The sequence below is a fragment of the Dama dama genome, chromosome 5, assembly GCF_033118175.1.
Source record: "Dama dama isolate Ldn47 chromosome 5, ASM3311817v1, whole genome shotgun sequence".
In the NCBI taxonomy this organism is placed as follows: Eukaryota; Metazoa; Chordata; class Mammalia; order Artiodactyla; family Cervidae; genus Dama; species Dama dama.
In genome coordinates, this window is record NC_083685.1 from 124,198,754 (window position 1) to 124,219,881 (window position 21,128).

The 21,128-nt window shown below is 48.3% G+C and overlaps 1 protein-coding gene across 3 annotated transcripts; it reads left to right on the forward strand.

Annotated features, from left to right (window-relative positions):
• The first annotated feature begins 512 nt into the window (after nucleotides 1-512).
• On the forward strand, nucleotides 513-20,251 carry ST6GALNAC1 (ST6 N-acetylgalactosaminide alpha-2,6-sialyltransferase 1). 3 transcript variants are annotated; one of them, XM_061144738.1, is made up of 11 exons: nucleotides 527-782; nucleotides 928-1,919; nucleotides 2,000-2,419; nucleotides 15,597-16,284; nucleotides 16,896-17,064; nucleotides 17,539-17,710; nucleotides 17,924-18,062; nucleotides 18,324-18,427; nucleotides 18,607-18,696; nucleotides 18,782-18,881; nucleotides 19,152-20,251. In XM_061144738.1, the coding sequence occupies exons 3-11, from the start codon at nucleotides 2,289-2,291 to the stop codon at nucleotides 19,341-19,343; spliced, it is 1,785 nt and encodes a 594-aa protein (XP_061000721.1). In that variant the 5' UTR covers nucleotides 527-782; nucleotides 928-1,919; nucleotides 2,000-2,288; the 3' UTR covers nucleotides 19,344-20,251. The 3 variants fall into 3 exon arrangements, with proteins under 3 accessions (XP_061000719.1, XP_061000720.1, XP_061000721.1); XM_061144736.1 differs by having other exon boundaries at nucleotides 513-623; nucleotides 928-2,419; XM_061144737.1 differs by having other exon boundaries at nucleotides 522-782; nucleotides 928-2,419.
• The last annotated feature ends 877 nt before the right edge of the window (nucleotides 20,252-21,128 follow it).

The following is a 21,128-nucleotide window of genomic DNA, read 5'->3' on the forward strand; positions in this document are numbered from 1 at the left end:
CAGCTGTGAGACGTGGCTCAGTAGTTGCGGCTCATGGGCTCCAGAGCACAGACTTAATGGTTGTGGCACAGGGGCTTAGCTGCTCTGCAGCATGGGGGGTCTTCCAGTATCGGGGATCAAACCCGTGTCTCCTGCATTGGCAGGTGGATTCTTCACCAGTGAGCCACAGGGAAGCCCTGAAAATAACCTTTTAACAAGTCATATCTGCATGGGAGGTCCCACACATCCTATGGGCTGGTGTATAGAGAAGATTAATGTCAAAAACCTTTGCTTAAACAGGAGAGAAAAAGGAGACTGTGCTGAGCACAAACATCGTGATATGTGAAAAACTTTTGGCAAGCCCGTTTCCATGAAAATTCATACTTCTCTGGATCTCCCATTGGGCCCAGGCACACACAGAGAAGCACATTGGACTGGAATCTGAGAACCAGGAAGTGAGAATGCTGAATGAACCCGCCCCTACCAACTGGCTTTGAGAACTCTAAGTTCAACCCACCCCTAAGGTGATGAGAGGGACAGGCTGTATACAGTAGCTCAGCTGGTGCCCAGGAGCTCAGCTAGATCGCCACGCTCTGGGGAAGCCAGAAAGAACACTGATAGCCAGTGCCTTCTGCAAAACAGAGGTGAGGTGAAAGAGACACTGCATTTAGGCAAATCCACGCTGTGGGTAAGAAAGCCCCTTCCCACTGTGCAGGGCATTTGCCTGGCATCGCAAACAGGCACCAGGATGTCGGGGGACTGCCTGTGCCAAGTACATAGGCGAACCCAGGGCCAAGTGTCAGGTAAGGCGAAGAGCTATGAGTGGACATGGGTCTATAAAGAACATGTTTATTATGGAGTCGGTGTTTGAGCACTTACAGGTTAGGTGCGCAGAAATAGACAAGAGACGGAATCAGTACTAAGAGAATTTTCTCTCCTTGCTTCTAGTCCATCCGCTGGAATAGTACAACGAGTTACAGTATCATGTTTGTACCTTTTTCATCCTCCCTGGGGAAGGCGATTCAAGCATCTATTGGCACATCACCTGGGTGAGAACCAAGAACTTTAGGTGAAGAATTGGACTCTGTGCATTCGGGGAGTGCACGCTGTGATGACTAAGCAGTGAACCTAGGTCCCAAGTTCTTCAAAGCCCAGTTGTTCCAAGCTCCACCTCTCCCACTTCAACTGCACTGATTGACCTTACTGCCAGAAGTCATTTTAAAAACGGAAAATCCACAGTACTTGAGGGAGGGTGGCGTCTCTGAATTTTCTGTTTTCTACCACTGATCTTGATATTATTCCTCTGAGTTGTACCTTTTCCCCGTGTCCTGTGGTTTTATGCTTTTCATATCGAGGCTCAGAGACGCTGCTGTGCAGTAAGAATACAGTCTATGGGTCAGTTGGATCCAGTCCCCCAAGCCAGTGGCTCACTCCGTGATCTTGGGCAAGCTGCCCCTGCACAGAGGGTTTCCTCGACTGTAAAACGAGGTGGATAATACAGTGTTCCGCTCCTGGGGTGGCTGCGAGGGTTGCATTCATGCATGCGAAGCACCCCACGTTGCATGAGAAACAGTGAAGACTGAACAGAATGGCTGCACATCAGTGGTTCTCAATGTGGCCACACACCGGAATCACCTGGGGTAAAGAATACCCATGCATGGAAATTAGCTCTCCACGGAGATTCAGGCTTGACTCGTTGAGGTGTAGCCTGAGCATCAGGATGTTTTAAAGCTTCCCAGATGATTCTAATGGGCAACCAAGATTGAGAGCCACCCTTCAAAATAACTCGGGAAACAAGGTGTTCTGAGAGCTCCCGTCCAAGGCTGCACAGTCTCTCAGAGGAAGATGGCTAGTGGGTGTCAAGCCTGAATGGATGCCCTGTGTTTTTCTTGTAAAACTCACATTGAAGATGGAGGCTGTGCAAAGCCCTTCTGGTCCAGGTACTTGTCCAGGGTCCCCCAGGGTTTGCGACCTGATGAAAGTGAGGTTCCATGTAACGTGTGTATGTTTCTCATTAAAGTTCCACATTCAGAAATCAGCTTCAGAGACAGCAGGAAAAGAAGGTGAACTTGTTTGCATAGAAGGAGTTTCTCTTCCTTCACGCCACGCCAGCCTCTAAGCCTTCATAAGGCAGAGAAGGCAGCTTTTCCCTGGCACACTCTGGAAGACTCCGCATTCACCAGCGTGGCTCATTTTTAAGACAAAAGGGTGCACACCCTGACCAGGAGATCTGAGCAGTTTAACTGTTTGCTGTCTACATCAGAGGCCCAGGACATGTAGAAATTCCCTGCAAGACCGGACCCACAAACATGAGGCCTTGCCCAAGGAGACTCTGTCATCTGGCCCAAACTGTCCAGGGGCCTTTGCTTTTGGCTGTGCTCATCTTCTTCCTCTTCACCTTGCCCTCCTTTATGAAGGAACCTAACACAAAGCCTAGCAGGTAAGAGTCTGCCCTTTCCAAGTTCCCTGTGGTTTATTAGAAGAAACTGGAAAATGATAGTCCGGGGAGGATGGGGGACATCTGAGACACCTCTGTGGTGACAGGCGATGTCAGGGATCACTAAGGTTGTCAGGAATCATGGGCGAGGAAGCCGGAAGGGGAGACCTGGGGGGACATGGAGGTGGTATAACAGGAAAATGGGGGGCCATGGGGCTTATCCACAGAGGAAGTAGAGGCAGGAGTTGGAGAACTATTGGTCTGGTCTCCAGGAGGCATAGGTGGAAAACTAGACTATTTTCCCCTCTAGGTCTGTGAGTAATAACCTCAGTTTTGGGGTTCATTACACACCATTCTCTGTGTACTAAAGCAAATGATTTATCCCATGAATTCCATCAATTTCTTTATATATATATAAAGAAATATATATATAATATACTATACAATATACATATTATATATTATATATATATAATATTTCTTTATATATATATAATAATTCTTTAAGCTCAGGGTTCCTCTCGAGTTGCAACGGACCGCAGGGAACCTCTCCTGTTGACTCAGGGAACTCAGGCCTCCTTTCGAGTTGCGAGGGCACCTCGGAATTCCTCTTGAATCGCAGCAGCAGAACAGGGCTTCATCTCGTGTTGAGGTGGGAAACTGGGGGTTCCTCTTCAGTTGCGACAGGGATCTCCTGGTTCCTACGGAGTATCAACATGGGATTCAGGCCTCGTCTCATGTTGCAGCATGGAACTCCACTTTCCTCTCAAGTTGTCAAAGGAGTGTCAGGCCTCCTGTCGAGCTCAGGCAGGGAACTTGAGCTTTTTCTAGAGGTGCAACAGAGGAGTCAGACCTCCATTCATGTTGTGCAGGCCAACTCGGGGATCCATTCGAGTCGCTGCAGGGGAATCAGGCCTTATCTTGAGTTGAGAGTGGAGTCGGTGTATATATATATGTATACATATTTCTTTCTTAAAAAAGGAAAATGTTCATTTATTTGTCTGCACCAAGTCTTAGTTGTAGCACATGAGATATTTAGTTGAGGCATGTGGGATCTAGTTGCCTGAAAGTGAAAATGTTAGTCGCTCAGTCATGTCCAACTCTTCTGACCTCATGGACTGTAGCCCACCTGGCTCCTCTGTCCATGGAATTCTCCAGGCAAGGATACTGGAGTAGGTTACTATCTCCTTCTCCAGCGTATCTTCCCAACCCAGGAATCAAACCTGGGTCTCCTGCACTTCAGTGAGATTCTTTACTGTTCCCTGACCAGTGATCAAACCTGAGCCCCCTACATTGGGAACTTGGAGTTTTAGCCATTGGTCCACCAGGGAAGTCTCCCATTAATTTCTAAATCATACAGTCTCTGAGGTGTTTGTCAGTAACATGAGACATTGCTCACTTGGGGGGACAGCTGAAATTCTGGGTCCCAAGTGAATCCTTCAAAAGGACACACTAGGCCATTTTCCTGACAAACACATCTCCTACAGGGAGAGACCCCTACCTTTCCAGATTCAGTGTATTTTGAATGATTTTGCCTCACTACTCATAGAATTTGAAAATAAAACACACCCTCATGAAGTTTTAAAAAACACATCAAGACAAAGCAAGAATAAAGGTCTGCCTATGATACCCCATCACTACCCAGTCTCCACGGATAACCACCCCTAACACTTCGGTGTAGAAATAATTACTATGTTATTGTAGCTAACACTTCTATAATACTCAGTATATGCCAGGCACTATTCTACATGCTTTATGTGTATTAACTTACTAATGCTTATATGAGTATTCTGAGACACAGAAAGTTTAGATGAATGATCCAAGTTCATTCTGCTGGGAGTTGCAGGGCCAGCAATCAAACCCAGACATTTCAGTTCCATAATCCGTGCTTTTTAACTTGTGTTAGACAAATCCTTACAACAGACGGATAAGTAGGTAGATAGGTAGGTGATACTCAGCAGTAAAGAATTCACCTGCCAGCGCAGGAGACATGGGTGCAACTCCTGGGTCAGCAAGATCCCCTAGAGAAGGAAACGGCAACCCACTCCAGTATTCTTGCCTGGGAAATCCCATGGACAGAGGAACTTGACAGGCTATAGTCCATCGGGTCTCAAAGAGTTAGATATGACTTAGCGACTAAACAACAATAAACAACAAAGGTAGGTGATAGGTAGGTAGATAGATAAACAGGTGGATGGATGGGTGAACAGACAGACCGACAGGTATCACACTATACACATTGATTGACTTTTTTAATCAACTATATCATGGACCTCCTTCCATGTTGGCACATACAGGTCTATTCCCTTCCCTTTCATGGCCGCATAGCTCCTATAGAATGGATATAGCTTAGCCAACAACATCTATGGGCACTTGGGTTGCCACTCATTTTTCACATACCTTTGGGCACTTATGTATTTCCGTAGGTAGATTTCTAGAAGTGGAACTGCCAAGATAATGAATATATTCATATTAAATGTCAATGGAAGGACTTCCCTGGTGGTCTAGTGGTTAAGATTTTGCCTTCCAATGTTGGGGGGTACAGGTTCAATCCCTGCTCAGGGAGCTAGGATCCCACATGTCTTGCAGCCAAAAAACCAAAAATATAAAAAACAGAAACAATATCATAATAAATTCAATAAAGGCTTTAGAATGGTCTACATAAAAAAAAAAAATCTTTAAAAAAGTCAATGGACACCATCAAGTCATCCTCAGAAAAGGCTACACAAACAGATGTGAAAGTAAACTCTCTCTCCAACCTCGGTGGCAACACTGGATCTTGTGAATGGTTTTCAAGTTTAATCATCTGGTAAGTAAAAGCGCGTTTCTTTTTTTAATTTGCATTTCTCAGGCTACTGGTGAATCTGAGGATCCTCTAAAGTTTGTAAATCATTTCATTGTATGAATATACCACACATTATTTACTCATTCTCTTTTTGATGGACATTTGGGTAGTTTCTAGTTCTGGCTATTATGAATTAAGAGTAAACCTGCTGTGAACATCATTGTACAAACCTTTTTTGTGTACATAGTTTTATTTCTCTTGGGTCAATATCTAGAGGTGGGATTGCTGTGTTATAAGGAAAGTATATGTTTAACTTTATTTTTTTATACTTTTATTTATTTGGCTGCATGAGGTCTTAGTTGCAGCTCAAGGGATCTTTTTAGTTGTGGCATATGAGATCTAGTTCCCTGACCAGAGATCAAACCCAGGCCCCCTGCGTTGAGAGCATGAACCACCTGGACCACCAGGGAAGTCCCTATGTTTAGTTTTAGAAGAAGAGTTGTTGAGTTATTTCCAAAACAGTTTTGAATTTTTCTATTTCTCCCTTCGGGTTTCCCTGGTGGCCCAGTGGTAAAGAATCTGCCTGCCAGGCGGGAGATGCGGGTTCAATTCCTAGGTCGGGAAGATCCCCTGGAGATGGAAATGGCAACAATCCAGTATTCTGGCCTCGGAAATCCCATGGACAGCGGACCATATAAGAGACAGCGAGGGGTTGGACATGACTTAGCGACTAAACAATATTTCTCCCTTCTGTTTTGTCAGTTCTTGTTTTATGTCTTTTGAAGCTCTCTGACTTGACACACATGCATTTTGGATGGTCCTGACTTTGAAAGTGACTGTAAAGTTATTGAATCTGCCCACAATTTTAAGGGATAGGAAACAGGCCACACACTGAGCTATCTCGATAAACTGTTTATATTATTACATTCCAAGAGAGCAGAGACAGTGGACGCCATAACAATAGTGGTCCCCAGAGGAGAAGATTTTGTGTCTGTTGAAAGGTTCAAAGAGGAGATGGCATCTAGGAGACAGAGAGGGCTTGCGTGAGTGCCTGGGGAAAGACGTGTCGTGAGCAAAGGATGAACAAGGGCGCCAGCCTAAGTCCTAAATTAGTGTCCTCTCTGCTGACCTGAGAGTGAGTCCACCTCCGGGAAGTGAAGGTTTCCTCTGGGTGGCAGAGAAAGGGCATTTAGGAAGGTGGGACCCAGCGCTGCTGCAAAAGGCTTTCAGCCAGGGAGGCAGCCTCACCTCGTGACAGCGCTATTTTAAGACGATGAGTTGGCCAGAAGTGAACAGGACGGTTTAGGAGGAGGGAGTTGCCACTTTGGGTTGACCAGCAGTGGCACCCAAGGGAGTTGGACGACTCAATAGGAGGATTATCCTGGTGTGAAGGGAGGGGCTAGGGCCGCCTTTAGCCATTAAAACTCAAGGTGAGAAGGATCTGGACTAAGAGACAGAGGAACAGCAAGAAGGGGGAAATCAGGAGATATTCTGAAGGAGAGGAGGGAGAGAGAGGGAGAGGCAAAAGTGATGGGCGGTTTTGCAGTTTGACTGGTCATGCCCTCCCTTCCCTGCAGAGCTGCCTGGGCAGAGGGTGGGAGCAAAATCAGAAAGGGAAGGGAGGTAAACAGTATAGAACACACCTGTAGATCCCTGTGGCTTATGAAGGTCATTATCGCATGGCTGAATGCTGATGCTGAAGCTGAAGCTGAAACTCCAATACTTTGGCCACCTGATGCAAAGAACTGACTCATTGGAAATGACCCTGATGCTGGGAAAGATTGAAGGCAGGAGAAGAAGGGGACAACAGAGGATGACATGGTTGGATGGCATCACCGACTCGATGGACATGAGTTTGAGCAAGTTCCGGGAATTGGTGATGGACAGAGAAGCTTGGCGTGCTGCAGTCCATGGGGTCACAAAGAGTCGGACACGACTGAGCAACTGAACTGAACTGAACTGAACTGATCGCATTGATGTTTACACTTTGTGACTTGCCATGATCATTTGAGAGTCGGAGAAGATTTTCAGATCTTGATCTGTGCTCCAGGGCCTTTCCATCTGTTCTTTTCTTCTTCTTTTTAAAAGAAGAAAATATTTATTTGTTTTTAATTTTATTTATTTGGCTTCACTGGGTCTTTGTTACACCATTCAGGATCTAGTTCCCTGAACAGGGATCGAACTTAAGCCTCTTGCATTGGGAGCTCGATGTCTTAGCCATACTGGACCACCAGGGAAGTCCCTCCATGTGTTATTTCGGATCTTTACAATTGCAGTTCAAGATTAGTATTTTTATTCTTTCACAAAAAATGAAGATTACAAGGCTCAAAAACATTAAAGGGAATTCTATGGAACCAGGAAGTAGCAAAACAGATATTTGAATTTAGAGGATTTGAGCTCCAAATCCCATGTTTCTCCACTACCTCCTATGTGTTGACTCTCAAGAGGTTTAAAGTCCAAGGGAGGACTTCCCTTGTGGTCCAGTGGTTAAGAATCTGCCTGGCAGTGCAGGGGACACAGGTTTGATCCCTGGTCCAGGAAGACCCCACATGCTGTGGGGCACTAAGTCCATGTACCACAAGTACCGAGGCTGTGTTCCTAGAGGCCGTGCTCCCCAACAAGAGAAGCCACGGCAATGAGACGCCTACACACCGTAACCAGAGGAGCACCTCTCTCACCATAACTACAGAAAGCCCAGGCGTAGCAACGAGGACCCAGAGCAGCCAAAAATAAAGAAATGGAATTTTTTTTTTAAGTCCAAAGGAGGAGAGAGACATACACAAAGCAAGAGAACACGGGTGATATTATTAGTGACAAATGTCCTCAGTAAAGTCAAATGAGACAGATGCTACCAGAGCATACAGAAAAGTGTCATCCAAACCAGGGGGAAGGGTGTGGGAGGTAAAGGAGAACACAGGGGAGATGGGAGCATTTGCAAGGTGCCTGATGGCTGTGTGACATTTCAGCAAGCAGGCGCACCATAAGCAATGAGGAAATACCGTAAGCAATGGTGCAGAAAGGAGCAGAGGATGATTTCAGGAATGGGAGACTGACAGATGGGCCATTTAATAAGCACTGATAAGGTGCTCACTGTGTACCAGGCACTGGTCTCGGAGTTATGATTACTAATCACATATCGAGCCAGAGAGTAGATACTATTATCTTCATCAACTCTGTAATAGATGAGAGAGATTAGATCACTTGGCCAAGGTCACCCTGGTCACTGATGTTCAAACCCAGGCAGGCTGGCCCCAGTGTCCCTGCTCCCAGCATTGCACCACCCTCCACATCTCTCCATCATATCCATCCTGATGTCATAAATCCTAAACGTGTCTTTTTCTGCCAGACTATGAATTTCTTGTGGGTAGGAACTGTCTCATTTGTCTCCATTTCTCCAATAATTTGAACAGGTCCCAGACACTGTACATATGTAACACAGTGTCAATGCTTACTGATAAAAGAATGAATGTGACCTTAAATAACTTTGTTCTGTAGCTATTAAGAATTTTAGGACTTCCCTGGTGGTCCAGTGGTTCAGATTCCAGGCTCCCAGTACAGAGGTCCTGGATTCCATCCCTGGTCCAAGAACTAGATCCCATATACCACAACTAAGATTGAAGATCCCACACATCAAAACTAAGACCCAGTACAGCCGAAAATTATTAATAAATTTTCTATTTTTTTTTTAAAAGAAATGTTAGCGTAAGGGAGTAGCTTGATTAAATGTATGCTTTACACAAGTTACTCTGTCAATAGATTGTAGGTTGGGTAGATGGCCAGGCACAGTGGGGTTTTTATTTGTTTGTTCGTTTTCAGGTGGTGCCGCATGGCTTACAGGATCTCAGTTCCCTGATCCGAATTGAACCCTGGTCCAGGCAGTGAAAGTGATGAGTCCTAACCACTGAACTGCCAGGAAACTCCCCAGGGCACGGGAAGTTTTAAGGAGACAGGTTAGAGGGCCAATGTAGTGGTTTAAGATAGACTCCTTGGGGCATGGGGCAAGGAGGTTATGATGAGAGCAGGACCAAAAATAAAAGACTGAGAATAAGTTAAATCAGCTGGATTTGGTGACAGATACGATGGTGGGGGCAGTGGTGACAAGGATTTTAAGACAATTCTATGATTTCAAACTTAGGTTATTGGTCTACCTTTCATATCATTTTAAGACAAATGCAAGTGCACCAAACTGACAAAAGTTTTGGTCTCTCTCTCCAATTTGCTCTCTGGTGTGTAAAGACCAGGTCTGTGTCTGCTTGGCTTCCCTAGTCTGGAATAAATTTATCCTAGAAGACGCTATGCCTTGTTTTGGCTTCAGAGATGATCATGAAGAGTGAGCTGTGAAGTAGACCTATGGATTCTGTTTTGTTGTTTTGGCTATTGTTGTGAATATTTTACTTATTTAGTTGGTTGTGCTGGGTCTTAGTCGTGGCAGGGGGGAATCTAGTTCTCTGACCAGGTATTGAACTCGGGCCCCCTGCGCTGGGAATGCAGAGTCTTAGCTACTAGACCACCAGGGAAGTCCCCTGGTTTCTGTTTGGTATTGTATTTTGCTTTGGTGTAGAACCAAGCTGTGTTTTCTATAACCTTCTGGTTTCTGATTCTGGACCCTTAGCTAGAATCAGAAAAACTTAACCTCAAACATTCTTACTCTTCTACCCCATCCCCAGGAGGGCATCAAGGGCTCTGGGATGTCTGATATGGTGCCAAGGCCCAGGAGAGGGCAGCTGATTCTTAGCCATCAGCTTGCCACAAGATATGCATCATCACTACCTCTTGGCTCTTCTGTGTCACCTGGCTTAGGTGTGAGAATGTCCTGTGATGTGGTTTCTAACTTCCCAGTTTCTACACACAGTCAGTTCCTTTCAGGGGTCTTAAGAGACCCTTGTAACACTACCAGGAAGTAGGAGCCCTCTAATCTTGGGCCCTACAGAGCCCTCCCTTCCCTCCCACCTCCTTTCATTCCTCCTCCCAGAGTAAATATTTCTGGGGGGGGGATGATGGCATAGGAACTAGAAAGGTCCCTCTCCAAGATATTTTATCTATTTCCCCAAATATTCTCCCCATTTGAGGGCTTAGGTACTTGGAGGGGAAAAGCCAGAAGGTCTTGCAGGGTATTCTTTATTTTCCAGCTCTTGTCTGCACATGTGTCCGTGGGGGCAATGAATGTGGAGCTGACCATTAGCTGCTGGTTGTGGGTGGGAGGCAGGCACCAATGGGAAAGGGAGAAAACACAGTGAGGAAAACAACCAAATAACATTCCAGGATATTATACAACTACATTTGTGAGTATAATAGGCAAAGAAAAGGGATCTGGATGCTCATGCCCTCGGGGGTCAACAGTAGGTTCTTTGAGAAAGTATAATCACAAGTTCACATCCTTTTGTGCTGAAATTCATTTTCTGCTTTTTTAGTAAGGAGCACGCATTGCTTTAGTAAAAGGAAAAATAATTCAGAAAACTTGTGAAGATTATCGCATCAACTTACATTCATCTCTGTTCACCTGTTGGTTCATGAGCCACTTAAGAGCAATGACTATAGCTTTTTTATCTCTCATTCCTAACAGATAGCTCCAAAAGCCTGGCCTATAATTACCGCTCAATAAATATTGCATTGTGTTTTCAAATTCTCAATAGGACGTCTCATTTGATTCTAAGTTTTCTCTTTAATTTTTTTTATTTTTACTAACATGCAAATGTTTCAGTGAAATAGTATAAGGAGGCTCATATCAAAACACAGCCATCCCCAGGACTTCCCTGGCAGTCCACACACTTCTACTGCAGTGGGCATAGATTCAACCCCTGATCAGGGAACTAAGATTCCTCATGCCATGGGGAATGGCCAAAAAAATAAGTAAATGAAATAACCAATAAGTACAATAACATAACTGTCCCCAAGTCGTCTTCCTGCTCCAGGATCCTGATTTCCAAGGTGTTACTTCAACCCCCTCTGATTTTCTTTTTGGTAATCTGCTGCTCTATTTATAACATGCCCACCTGCTATTTCTTGATTTCTTAGTTAAGTGGTTAAGGGCCATCAAGGAAATATTATTTACCCATGGCCTTGAGGCCTGTCACCCCTTTAGATTTTCATCTCCGGATGCGTGAACCCAAACAGGGGCTGTGGGCATCTCTAACTGTCGCTGTGGGTCACTTAATGTCAGCGTCTGACCCAGTTCAACATGCCTGTATTTGTCTAACAGCATTGTTGGAAATGGTCTTCCCCGGTGGCTCAGCGGGTAAAGAATCTGCCTGCCAATGCAGGAGACACAGGTTCGATCCCTGGGTCGGCAAGATCCCCTGGAGGAGGAAATGACAAACCAATCCAGCATCCTTGTCTGGAGAATCCCAAGCACAGAGAAGCCCAGCGGACTACAGTCCATGAGGTCGAAGAGTCAAACACAGCTTGGCAACTAAGCACGCATACACATCAGTCGAAATACCATTTCTATACCGGCTTGTAAGATCCTTCCAACCATTTTATAAGGCAGGTTTTAAGATTCTCACAGTGGATAAGAAAACAGAGGCTCACAGGGTCCTGTGACTTGCCTGAGATTACATAGCTGGCTAGTTAGAGGCGGGGCTGGACTAGAACCCAGGCTACTTTCCACCCACCTAGGCTCCATTGCCCATTTGCCAAGTGCCAAGAAGTCAGCGTTCTCTCCACCTCAACTTCAACCCAAAAACACGTCCAGTGGAGCCCAAGAGGTTAAGTCATGGGGAGGTGACAACCACCACACACCAGATGGCTACCCTTCATGTCACCTTGCAGGAGGCTGGCTCAACTTGCTTTCAGAGCTCCTTGCGTCACCAGGAAGTAGGAATAATAAAACCCTGATCAAGTTACTGAATACTGCTGCGGTTTTTGGGTTCTGCAGATTCCAGGGAGTTCTTCCAGCCACTAGGGAGAACAGGAGGAGGGTTGGGGCAGGCTGCCCACTCTCTCTATTCCTATATGCCTCGCCCCTCTCCCCTTTCCCTGTTGAAGACTCTGGGGAGAGGGCAGGGGAGGAGAGGAATGTTATTTTTAACCCTAAGGTCAGTATTCCAAAATGCCAGAATAAAAATATCAACTGAACTTGGGATAATCTGTGAAACAAACTTTATTCTCAAGTGTGATTTTTCCCAGAGGTACAAGATACAGGTGCTTGAAAAAATGGACTTTGCTTTAGGGACTTCCCTGGTGGTCCACTGGTTAAGAATCTGCCTTCTAGTGCAGGGAATGCAGGTTCAATCCCTGGTCAGGGAGCTAAGATCCCACATGCCACAGAGTAACTAAGCCTACATACCACAATTACTGAACCTGTGCACTCTAGAGCCTGAGCACCATAACAAGAGAAGCCCAGGTGTCACAACTAGAGAAAGTCCACAGGCTGCAATGAAGAGGCCAGGCAGGCAAAATTAAAAAAAAAAGAAAAGGACTTTCTTTAAAACAGCCCTGGTTCTCAACCGAGAGCTTCTAGCCAGTGGGCTACACAGGTCATTTTGTATCTGTGATTTCTGATCTGTACTTTGAACCTTTTGCTATTTCTTTGCCTCCAGGTCCTCCCTGGGTGATGTGTTATTGTTTTGCTTCATTTATGGAATAGAGCTATGTGATCCCTGCTAGAGATATACTTATTTAATACTTGTTTGTTGTTCCATCACTAAGTCATGTTCAACTCTCTGTGACCCCATGGACTACAGCATGCCAGGCTCCTCTGTCCGACACTATCTCCCAGGAGTTTGCTTAAATTCATGTCCATGAGTCGGTGATGCTATCTAACCATCTCATTCTCAATCTTTCCCAGCATCAGGGTCTTTTCCAATGAGCTGGCTCTTCGCATCAGGTGGCCAAAGGACTGGAGCTTCAGCTTCAGCATCAGTCCTTCCGATGAATATTCACAGTTAAGTTCCTTTAGGAGTGACTGGTTTGATCTTCTTACAGTCCAAGGGACTCTCAAGAGTCTTCTCCAGCTCCACAGTTTGAAAGCATCAACTCTTTGGCACTCAGCCTGCTTTATGGTCCAGCTCTCACATCTGTACATGACTACCAGAAAAACCATAGCTTTCATATATATGTGTACAAATTTTTTGGTTGACCAAAAAGTTAATTTGGGTTTTTCCATATAGTGTTACAGGAAATAAATAAATATATATATAAAATTTAATATACTTATATTTTTATTATATATATATGTTTTGCTTTTTTTGACTGTGGGATCTTAGTTCCCTGACCAAGAATTGAGCCCACATCCCTTTCATTGAAACTGTGGAATCTTAACTACTGGGATGTAGTTAATGACCTGGGAAGTCCCTATCTATTTATTTTTTAAGAGCAAATTTTTATATATTTACCTCCAAAGTAAATCAGAATTATAGTATCAAATTGCTTTTTGCTTGAGTGAACTGGTTTGCCTATTCCTCTGAACTAGAGTCATTTAATAGAGCCAATGTCCCCCGCCACACCCGCCCCACCCCAGCCTAGCAAACAGAGTATGACTTCAGGAGCACTTAGGGTCTGGAAAAGACGGATGTAGGGCACTCAGCATGTGGATGGAAGCAACTTGAGCATTCAGTAAATTCCATGCATGACCTTTAGAAAATGGCAATATAAACCCTCATATCCCAGGCAATCATATATGTGCATAATCATCGGGAGTTGAAGTTTAATCACATAATTTAGTCACTACCTGGGTCATTGCTGCCACTTCCTCAAAAATGTAAACACATCATCTCTTATGTCTATTGCATTGGCAGGAAGGTTCTTTACCACTAGCATCACCTGGGATAGACAAATGATTCAAGTCTAAATTCCTCATACACTGCAAATAATGATCTGGTCCTGACTGCCTGTTTGGGAGCATCTCCTGCCAGACAAGCCCCAATCCCCACTCTTTTATATATGTATATATATAATTTTATTTATTTATTTTTGGCTGTGCTGGATCTTTGTTGTTGCACAAGCTTCCCTGTAGTTATGGCGACCGGGAGCTGTTTGTTGCAGTGTGTGGGCTTCCCATTGCGATGGCTTCTCTTGGGCAGCATGGGTTACGACTCCCAAGCTTCAGTAGTTTCAGCTTCCCAGGCTCTATAGTTTTGGTGCACAGGCTTAGTTGCTCCGAGGCACATGTGATCTTCCTGGACCAGGGATTGAACCCCGTGTCTCCTGCATTGGCAGGTGGGTTCTTTACCACTGAGCCACCAGGGAAGCCCCCCCACCTTTTCTTTTTTTAAATATGTATTATTTACTTTTGCTGGGCCAGGTCCCAGTTGCAGCATGTGGGATCTAGTTCCCTGACCAGGGATGGAACCCAGGCTCCCTACATAGGGAGAGTGGAGTCTTTGGCACTGGACTACCAGGGAAGTCTCCCAACACCACAACTTTTCATGCTTTTGGGACTGAAATTTCCTCCTCCCCACTCCTAATCCTCTTCAGAGGGGAGCTCCTCCAGGAAGCCTTCCTAGCTTCCATGTGGGAAGCACGCCTTTTGTCCGTTATCTTTAACACATGCCTCACAGTTTGTGGGAACTTAGTTCCCCAACCAGGGATTGAACTTGGGCTGCTGCAGTGGAAGTGCTGAGTTCTAACCGCTGGACTTTCAGGGAATTCTCAACAGTTTGCTTTTAAGCAGTGTTGGACTGATGATAGGATAAGAAGCACATCTTTAAGGCAGATCTTTCAAAATCAAGGTTGGCAACTATAGTCTTAACAGGCATGCATCTTTCCCATTTCCTTGTGGACAAAGATACCTTCGTTACCTTTTTTTTTTTTTTTTCAAGGTCTACTGAGTCACAAGATATTAGGTGGCAGGACTAGGTTCACACAAACTCATTCTTAGACTCACAGCTGGGAACATAGAGGATGCTGGGGCCGCAAGGAGTGAGCCCAGGGAGCTGGGGGTGCAGCATGGAGACGTGAGCAGTTCAGCTCTGCCCTTGGCCTCCAGATCCAGCTCCCCAGACTCGGTACCACCACTCAGGTTTCTTTACCAGTCCAAAGTGGCTTCCCAGGAGGCATTAGTGGTAAAGAGGCCCTTTGCCAGTGCAGGAGATGTAAGAGACGTGGGTTCAATCCCTGAGTAGGGAAGATCTCCTAGAGGAGGGCATGGCAACCCACTCCAGTATTCTTCCCTGGAGAATCCTATGGGCAAAGGAGCCTGGTGGGCTGCAGTCCACTGGGTCATGAAGAGTTGGATATGACTGAAGGGGCTTAGCACGCACGCACTGGTCAGAAGTAAGTGTCCAGATCCATTGCCAACAGGTTCCGCTTGGTGTTGGGAAGCAGCCAGCAATGCCCCTTCCCTCCCCTCTCCTGAAGACTGATTTGAAGTCCGTTTGAGACACAAAAATGAATGCTAGTTACACTCCTCAAGTCCCTACAACCTTAGCCTTCATCCAAAGTCATCTCTTTCTCTAGGAATCAGCATCAACAGGACATTAAGGAAAGGTCCCCAGAGTTACTGCAAAATGCTATGTCTCAGGCACCCATCACGAGAAGGAGGGCGACCACCCACATGGAGTCAGTACAGGGGACCCGCACTCGGGACACACCCCCCAAGGCCACAACCCTCACGGCGGGCAAGCGCAGAGGAGCGCAGACCAGCAAGGCCCGTGCTGAGGAGCCGGGCAGAGCGCCCGCGCCCACCCCCACCAGAAAGGCGGCACCGCAGACGCGGGCGAGCAAGGACACCGGGGTGGACGCGCTGCCCCCGACGGCTGGAGGTGGGGGCGTGGCCTCCGGCAGGACCGAGGCGCCATCACTGAACAGTCGGAACCCGAGGACGGCCAAAGGATCTGGGGACCGGAAGGCGAGGCCGACAGGCCCCGGAGCGGTGCCCACGAAGCCGCGGGACAGCCCGGCAACTGCAGCCAAGACCCTCCTTCCAGAACACCAGGCCGGGGCGCGGACCCCCGGGGGAGGGGGGCGGGCGGGGAAGGGAGCCAGAGGAGCCACCCCAGACAGAGCCCAGCCCACCGGGTCCTCGGCCCCTCTCCGGAGCCCCGCCACCCAGAGAAGCCAGAAGCTAAAGGCCACCAACTTCAAGTCTGAGCCCCAGTGGGATTTTGAGGAGGAATACAGCCTGGAGGTGGGCGGCCTGCAGACGGTGAGGTTTTCCTCTTCTGGAGGCCCTGAGGCCCGCTCCCTCCCATCCCTCCCATCCCTCCCGGGCTCTGCTCTTAAGCTCTCCCCCACCCGGCCCCTTCCCCACGCGCTCATCCAGGTGAGGGTGTGATCGAAGGGCCACCCTGGTCCCCAGTGTGACCTCAGCAGGCGGAGGAGCAGGACTGGGCAGGGACCAAGGGACAAGAACGCCCCAATCTGGTGCCCAGCCCTGTCCTCCCCAGAGAGAGAATTCCAAGACCCTCTCTCTCTTCCAGCCCTAAGAAAAGCAGCCTGGGGCCCCAGCCACGGGAGGGGAGACACGGAAGTTTGCACACAAAACTGCAGCCAGGCACCGCACATGAGACCCGTAGCACACGTCCTGCCCGCAGTGGGCTTGGGCGATCAATGACCAGGGGAACCAGAAGGCTCTGGGAATAGGATGGAAGATGTAGCAGAGGTGGGGCCTTTCCAGCTTTGAGGCCTGGTTTCTGCTCCCGCGCCCACCTTCCCGTCCTGGCCCCAGGGCCCCTCACCCCACCCCACCCCACCCCATCCCCCGCCCCACAGCTTCCCCGGCCTCTCTCCCGGCCTGACCCATCCTCCTGCTTGCAGACCTGCCCTGACTCGGTGAAGATCAAAGCCTCCAAGTCACCCTGGCTCCAGACTCTCTTTCTGCCCAACCTCACTCTCTTCCTGGACTCCAGACACTTCAACCAGAGCGAGTGGGACCGCCTGGAGCACTTCGCTCCGCCCTTCGGCTTCATGGAGCTCAATTTCTCCTGTGAGTCCTCGTCCAAGGGGCCTGGATGTGCATTAGGCCACAGCAGAGGGCCATGCTTCTTAAAAAGTATTTTTAAAATATTTTTTGGCCACGCTGTGCGGCATGTGGAGTCTTAGTTCCCCGACCAGGGATCGAATCCTCAGCCCCTGCACTGGGAGCACAGAGTCTTAACCACTGGACCATGAGAAAATTCCCAGAGGGCCACGCTTTTTAAAAACTATGTTTTAAATCTGTATTTACTCTTTGGCCATGCGTTGCAGCATATGGGATCTCAGGGATGGAACCCAAGGCTCTGCACTGGGAGCGCAGGGTCTTAACAACTGGACCACCAGGGAAGTCCCAGAGGGCCATGCTTTTTTGCCTCTGGCCCACCTCTCCCCTGCGGGCAATCAGCCCTGGGAGAAAGGCCGGCCGGGAGGCCTCCTGGCCCTGTCTGGGCTCTGAGTGGAATCCCCCTGGCCCCCCACATTGCAGTGGTGCAGAAGGTCGTGATGCACTTCCCCCCGGTGCCCCAGCAGCAGCTGCTCCTGGCCAGCCTCCCTGCCGGGAGCTCCCGCTGCATCAGCTGTGCCGTGGTGGGCAACGGGGGCATCCTGAACAACTCCCACGTGGGCCCAGAGATAGACAGCCACGACTATGTGTTCCGGTGAGCCTGCACCTGCCCCGACCCCCACCCCTCTCCTGCAGAGCAGGGCTCTTCCCGGAGAGCTCAGAGGGTGCTCCCTGCCTGGATCCAGAAGCTGGAGGGGAGGGTCCTGGGCTCGCTAGTGCCGGCCCCCCATCCCTTCTTCCTTCCCGCGACCACCTCCACACATCACCCAGCAGCCCTCATGTGCTCTGATTTTGTCTTTCTGGCTAGGCTGAGTGGCGCCGTCATCAAAGGCTATGAACACGATGTGGGTACTCGGACCTCCTTCTACGGCTTTACTGCCTTCTCTCTGACCCAGTCACTCCTTACACTGGGCAGTCGGGGTTTCCGGCACGTGCCTCTGGGGCAGGTGAGCAAAGAGGGATGGGTCTGGCCACCCACAGACTTTGGATATGGGAGGATGCAGGTGAGACAGGGAGACAGACAGGGAGTTAGGGAGCATCCTGAGTCTAGAGCCTGTCGTCGGTACAGTCTCCAGGCATGTGAGGGACAAGGGCAGGGAGGGCAGCCACGCCAGGCCGGAGGAGAGCAAGCAGGCAGCCTGGGATCAAAGTCAGGCCACCCCACTGAAGGCAGGACTCCTGGACCACACACTGTCCTTGGTCCTCAGGATGTCCACTACCTGCACTTCCTGGAAGGCACCCGGGACTATGAGTGGCTAGAAGCACTGCTTCTGAATCAGACCATGGCTTCAAGGAACCTTTTCTGGTTCAGGTACCCAAGCCCCCTCCCCTCACCCACAGACAAGCTGTGGAGGGGGCAGTCGGGAAGGGCTGGACAGGTGGGGACAGTCTGAGCTCTCACTTGGAGATGGGGGACCAGTCATGCCCATGACCCTGCCTTGGCCCTCCCCCGGAGAGGAAAGAGAATGAAGGACCCATTCCTGCCCACAGGCGCAGACCCCAGGAGGCCTTCCAGGAAGACTTCCAACTGGACAGATACCTGTTGCTGCACCCAGACCTGCTCCGATACATGAAGAACAGGTGAGAGCGGGAAGCCCGTGCAAGGGGCGAATCCCTCTCATCCTGGCGAGCCTCCTGACAGCTGGGGGGCTGGGCTGTCTCGCAGATTCCTGAGGTCTAAGACTCTGAACACTGCCCACTGGAGAATATACCGGCCCACCACGGGGGCCCTCCTGCTGCTCACTGCCCTCCAGCTCTGTGACCAGGTGAAGCCCTGCTTCTGGAGCCCGCAGATCTGGAGAAACAGCTCTGGGGTAGCCCTGGGCCTGCTCAGCAAGGGATGATGGCTGGGGGTGGGGGGAGGGGCCTGAGTGCGGACACCTGCCTGTGTGCAAGCGTGCTTCCAGGGGTCCTGCACCCAGACCCCCAGGGATAGAACCAGGATACAGGACCCCTGCCCCCCCCCACACACACACACAGAGAAGAAACCCAAGAGACACATACACAGGCCTTATTTCTCCTCCACCTTCCTGCAGGTGAGTGCCTACGGGTTCATCACCGAGGGCCACGAACGCTTCTCTGACCACTACTACGATAAGTCCTGGAAACGAACAATCTTTTACACCAACCATGACTTCAAGTTAGAGAGGACGCTCTGGAAGCGGCTACATGATGAAGGTATTATCCGGCTGTACCAACGTCCTATAACTTCCAAACCGACCATCTGACGGGAGTCTGGGCTACCGAAGTCCCTTCAGTTATTCTAAGACTCAGAGCACAGTGGGAGACCATCGGCTCATCTGTCATCTTCCCAGCGCCTGGACCAGGCTCTGAGCCCCTCTAGACTTTGGGGGTAGAGGTCTACCAAACTAGTGCAGAGGCGGGGACACCCTCAAGATGGCAAATGATGGACTGAGGTTTCGGAGACCTTGGAAAAATTTCTGCAGAGTCTGTTCCATGGAGCTGGGGACTCAATTTTTTAAACCAAGGGGACTTCCCTGGTGGCTCAGACGGTAAAGAATCTGCCTGCAATGCAGGAGACCTGGGTTCGATCCCTCAGTCAGGAACATAGCCTGGAAAAGGGCATGGCAACGCACTCCAGTATTCTTGCCTGGAGAATCCCATGCACAGAGGAGCCTGGCAGGCTACAGTCCATGGGGTTGCAAAGAGCAGGATACGATTTAGCGACTAACACTTTCACATTTTCACTGTTCAGAAGCTACTTGGCACAGAAGGAGGAGTCTGAACTTATGGAGACATGTAGATTTGGGATTGAATTACAGATCTTCCACTTAGCAGCCATGAAATCTTGAAGGCATGACTGTATTTCACTCTAGACCGTCTGGTGGACCCTTCCAGGGGTTATCTGATTCTAATAGAAGGTCTGCAAACTTTCCTTATCTTTGAGCTATTTGACAACTCTCTGGGTTGTAGAAAACTGATAGTAATAAAAATGATTTCTGTCTGAATGAAAAATGGGGATAGTGATCAGTCTTGTTCCTATTACCAAATTAATTTTAGTATTCACGGACTGCCGATGTATATGTCCGGACTTTGGGCTCTTTTTTAACCAGTTTTTACTAGTTCCTTCACTAATTAATGAGTTAAATAAAATCTCTGATATGTGTTCATTCTATATTTGTATAAGAATCACAGTTTTATCCCCCAAAAAAAGAAAAATCATCCTTGGGACTTCCCTGGTTGTCCAGTGGTTAAGAATCTGCCCTGCAATGCAGGGGACGCAGGTTCCATCCCTGATCGGGGAACTAAGATCCCACATGCTGTGGGACAACTAAGCCCATGTGCCACAAATTCTGAGCCCACGTACCTCAATTAAAGAGCCAGTGAGCCACGAACTGCAGAGCCCACAGGCTGTGAACCATGAGCCGCAACTACAGAGAAGCCTACACACGGAAACAACAAGCTGGAGCACTGCAGCTAAGACCCAGGGCAGCCAAAAATAAATAAATGATGAATACTTTTTAAAAAGTCATCCTTTTTGCGAAAGAACAGCATGTATATTATCTATGGTGAAACAGGTCACCAGCCCAGGTGGGATGCATGAGACAAGTGCTCGAGCCTGGTTCACTGGGAAGACCCAGAGGAATCGGGTGGAGAGGGAGGTGGGAGGGGGGATCGGGATGGGGAATACCTGTAAATCTATTGCTGATTCATGTCAATGTATGACAAAACCCACTGAAAAATTAAAAAAAAAAATCTCAAAAAAGAAAAATAAAATAAAAAGTCATCCTTTAACGTTTCCTTAGGCTGTTGTTTTCTAATCTGTAAAATGACTTTTGTCATTGTTGTCCAGTTGTTAAGTTAGGTCTGACTCTTTTTGACCCCGTGAACTGCAGCACACCAGGCTTCCCTGTCCTTCCCTATCTCCCAGAGTTGGCTCAAACTCACATCCACTGAGTCTGTGATGCTATCTAACCATCTCATCCTCTGTCACCCCCTTCTCTTGCCCTCAATCTTTCCCAGCATCAGGGTCTTTTCCAGTGAGTCAGTTC